At 38.7% G+C, this 4,005-nt stretch overlaps 1 protein-coding gene across 1 annotated transcript in view; it reads left to right on the forward strand.

The window, feature by feature from the left end:
• Positions 1-3,461, forward strand: part of LOC107672277 (transmembrane protein 189-like) — a 30,322-nt gene extending 26,861 nt beyond the window's left edge. The window contains exon 7 of the mRNA XM_016465409.1: positions 2,597-3,461. Coding sequence (XP_016320895.1) covers positions 2,597-2,718 — 122 coding nt within the window. The 3' untranslated portion in view covers positions 2,719-3,461. The remainder of the gene's footprint in view (positions 1-2,596) is intronic.
• Positions 3,462-4,005: the final 544 nt, after the last annotated feature.

The raw sequence follows: 4,005 nt of genomic DNA on the forward strand, positions 1-4,005 counted from the left end.
GTGGGTGGGGGGGGGGGGGGGGGGGGTTAGGGGGGGTTTGACAAAGATGAAAAATCAAACAAACATGATGAGCTGTTCTGCTCTCCTCCTGCACCAAAAGGGTCACTGTAGAGAGAGGGTACAAACACACAGACACACGGAACTGACACAGACGTGACCGAGGAACAGTGTAGTGCTTATATACAGACATACAAGGGCAATGGATGATCATGTGATGTCATAATCAGGGTTCACTGAAAACAGTACTGTGGCGGTACCATGGCACTGTAATTGTGTCAGGTGGAAACACCATGGTACTTTCAATTGGCACTGAATGATTAGCGTGTTCCTATACCATTACCATAGTATTTACATGGTACTTCAAAGAATACCATTGTACTTGCACATAGGGGTGGACGATATATCAAAATTATTGTGAATATCAGGATGATTTTAATGGGTTTTTGTTATTTGGCTATTAAAGGGATAGTTAACCCAAAATTAAAAATATTCATCAATTACATACCTTTACGTTGTTCCAAACCCATAAGACTTTTGTTCATCTTCAGAACAGGAATGAAGATATTTTTCATGAAATCTGAGAGATTTTATCCATTTAAAGTCCATTCCACCAAACCAAACTTTGACACTTGTTCATAAGATTCTAAATGAAATCCGTCTTCTTCTGAAGAGACATGGCATACATAGAGCACTTCAAATATGGTAAACGGAAACTCAACTGTTATTGCTTGACCCGTGAGAACAAACCTTATTGGTCTGTATATAGATTTGTATAGAAAATACTGATGTTTGCTACTAAGGGTTTCTATATTAATGTGTGAAAATGGCTTGATTTTTAACTGTTGTATTTTGATTCTAGTTGATTGTAATTGCATTCATCTGATTGACAGAAAATTATCACCCTTTTAATACTGTAGTAAATAAATAAATAATGAGATGTATATTGGAATTTTTCATATTTGAGATATTTTAGATATACCGTCCAGCCATACTACTATAGTGCGTGTCCAAAGAACATGGTACAGTAGTATTATGGTAATTTCTAAGACTTTTGAGACCGTTTTCATTATACGTGGACTTCTGTTAATCGCTCAAGTGTACATGATTATCAGCCGGTAATCTCAAATTGGCCAAATGCCTGATTATTCGCCTAGGTTGATGTATTGTGTGTCACTGCTTTGAACTTTGTCCTGCACGTTTTTGTGTGTTAAACATCTAAATGCCTTGTGTGTGTGTGTATGGTTGAAATGGTTTTCTGTTAAAACCCAATGGAATGCATGTCTTTGGAGCACAACAGAAGTGTCTGTGTCTGTGTGTGTGTGTGTGTGTGTGTGTGTGTGTGTACATAGTGGAGTTGAGGCGAGCTGGCTGGGGGTGGGGTGCTGCTACATATTTATAGCAGTAAGTATGTACATTACTCTACTGCTAGCGCCTGATCTTCTGTCCATCCCCTGGGAGTCACCATCCAGGAGCTTCTGTGTCTCACCGCTTCTTGATGTTGTTCTCTGTGCCTTCCCCTCTTTCTTCCTGTCTTGCTCTTTTGTCCTTGCACTCTCCTTTTTGCTTGCCTTGCCCCTCTCACTGTTCTCTCTCTCTCCTGCATTTCTCTTCTCTTTTCTCTCGCTGGCGAGTTTTCAGAAAAGTGTGTAATTCAGCGAGAGGAATTAATTTGTCTGGTTGGTTTTACACATCAAGCCTGTGTGCTTCACATTTTCTGTATTCCAATTTCAGTTTTGCTCTTGTTTCAAAGTACTCTGGCATGATTGTTTTATGACAGTTTTACATACAATATTAATGTTTACATGTATTATAATTTATTAATAATGCATTAATTAAAATGTGATGATGTGAAGTTTATCCCTCTTTAATCTTGAAATGTCTTTTATGGTGTATGGCTTGTTTTCCAATTATATACACTATTATTTAGAAGTTTGTTATTATTTATAAGTCTGTTATGCTCACCAGCACTGCAGTTAATTATCACAAATACAGTAAAATGGTAATATGGTGAAATATTACAATTTAGCTGTTAATATATTTTATCATGTCAGTGTATCCCAGTGATGGTAAAACAGAATTTATTCCAGTCTTCAGTGTCACATGATCCTTCAGAAATCATTCTGAGATGCTGATCTGTTGCTCAAAAAACATTTTTCAGCATCATCACAGTTGAAAACAATAGTGCTGCTGTATTTTTTGTGGAAACCATGGTACATTTTTTTCAGGATTTGATAAATATATAGTTTAAAAAAACAGCATTTATATGAAATAGAAATCTTATTGTCACTTTTTATCAGTTTAATACATTCTTGCTGAATAATATTATATTATATAATATGTTGTTTTTATATTTTTATTTAAATAAAAAGTACACACACGTCCAATTTTAAATCCTGTCTCTGCTGCTAATCTGTACCACTTGACTATCTAGTCTTGCACTCATATTAACAACTACTCAGGAGTCAAAGTGGGGTTTTTTTTCCTCCTTTTGGTCATGTCTTATCTCGCTCTAAGTGAGCCGCTGCCATTGATGTCCCTTCATAAACATTGGTGCCTGACACCCCTGCTTCTCTTTCTCTATCATTCTCTCCCTCAGGGTGGTTGAACTACCCGCTGGACAAAGTGGGTTTTTGGCGGACAATGGAGTGGTTGATCGAGAAATTGACGGGTCAGAAGCCACGCAGTGATGACCTGGCCTGGGCCAAGAAAACCGAGTGACCAGGATAGCAGGACTGAATTCCCTCCCTCATCCATCTCAGAAACCAGAAACCGAAATATGGGCCTTAACTCTGTACCCCAAAACCTCTCTCCTATAATGTTCCTGTGTCCCTCTGTCTCCGCTAAACCATCTTCTCTACAGCACAGAACCACAGATCACTCTTACTGCTGGGGCCTTTTCCTGTCACTGAGGTCTGCTACACGCAAGCCATCACCTGTTCCTCCTCTACTGGCTTCCTCCTCAGTTTTGTAGATGTCCATACGCAACGAAATAGTAGAAAGACAAGATGAAGTTCAAAACGGTGGTTTCAAACTGTTGAGATAATGATGAGAGACACTGTTTCCCTCACAATCCTTTGCTCCATCTCCATGTGCTTTCCCGTTTCAGTGTGTAAAATGTATGTTTTCTGGAGGTTGGGCTCTCCAGAGGACCGAAACCATGTTGTGATTTTCCCAGCATGGTTTTCATAGCAAGGCATGGAATGAAATAAGCAATTACATCTGGATTTGATTCCACAAACTGCGAGAAAAGATTTATTGCCATCTCAAACACTCTCTCCAGTTTCACAAAAGCATCTCGGCAGCGTTAAAACCCTCCCTTAGTTTGAACCGGAGGACGCATGGAGGATCCATTTCTCAAAAAACGCAGAGAAAGGGTTTTGTTGGCCAACCCGCGTGGTCAGTGCTCAGTTGACCCAACTGAATGTTTTCCCTGAGTGTTTTTTACTGAGCTCGTGTTAGCCTTAAGTACAAACCCATTACACTTATTTCTAATCAGCTTACCGGGGCTTAGCGGTGATGAACATTGATTGACTCTGGTGTGTTAGCGTGACATGTTATTGATGTTTGGAGTAGTATTAGCAGTCTAGCTAGTGATGTCCTCCTGCTGTATCCTGTGGTACAATGGTTTAGCAGAGGTTGTACTAGCAAAAGGTCACTTTAGAAAAAGGTCAATTTGAATCTGAGTTACCAAGCTTTATTAAAGAGAATTATTAATGTTTTTTTTTTTCTTATTGAATTATATATGCACACTATTTGACCAGTGGTAATTTTCATGCAAACCTCAAGCAAAAAACAGCCAAATACACTCCCTATTTTCTCTCTCGCACATATTTACACACATGCACACTTACAGATTTTAATCACAAACTCTAAAAAAAATACACACTCTGTAAAGACTTCCTGTGGATTTATGTCTCTCCATTTGTGCTGAACTGATAAATGGAGAGAATAAGGGTTTTATATAGCGTTTCATTATGGATTGATTGTCTCACGTTCTCTTACAAC

The sequence above is a fragment of the Sinocyclocheilus anshuiensis genome, unplaced genomic scaffold, assembly GCF_001515605.1.
Source record: "Sinocyclocheilus anshuiensis isolate Anshui unplaced genomic scaffold, SAMN03320099.WGS_v1.1 scaffold997, whole genome shotgun sequence".
Lineage (NCBI taxonomy): Eukaryota > Metazoa > Chordata > Actinopteri > Cypriniformes > Cyprinidae > Sinocyclocheilus > Sinocyclocheilus anshuiensis.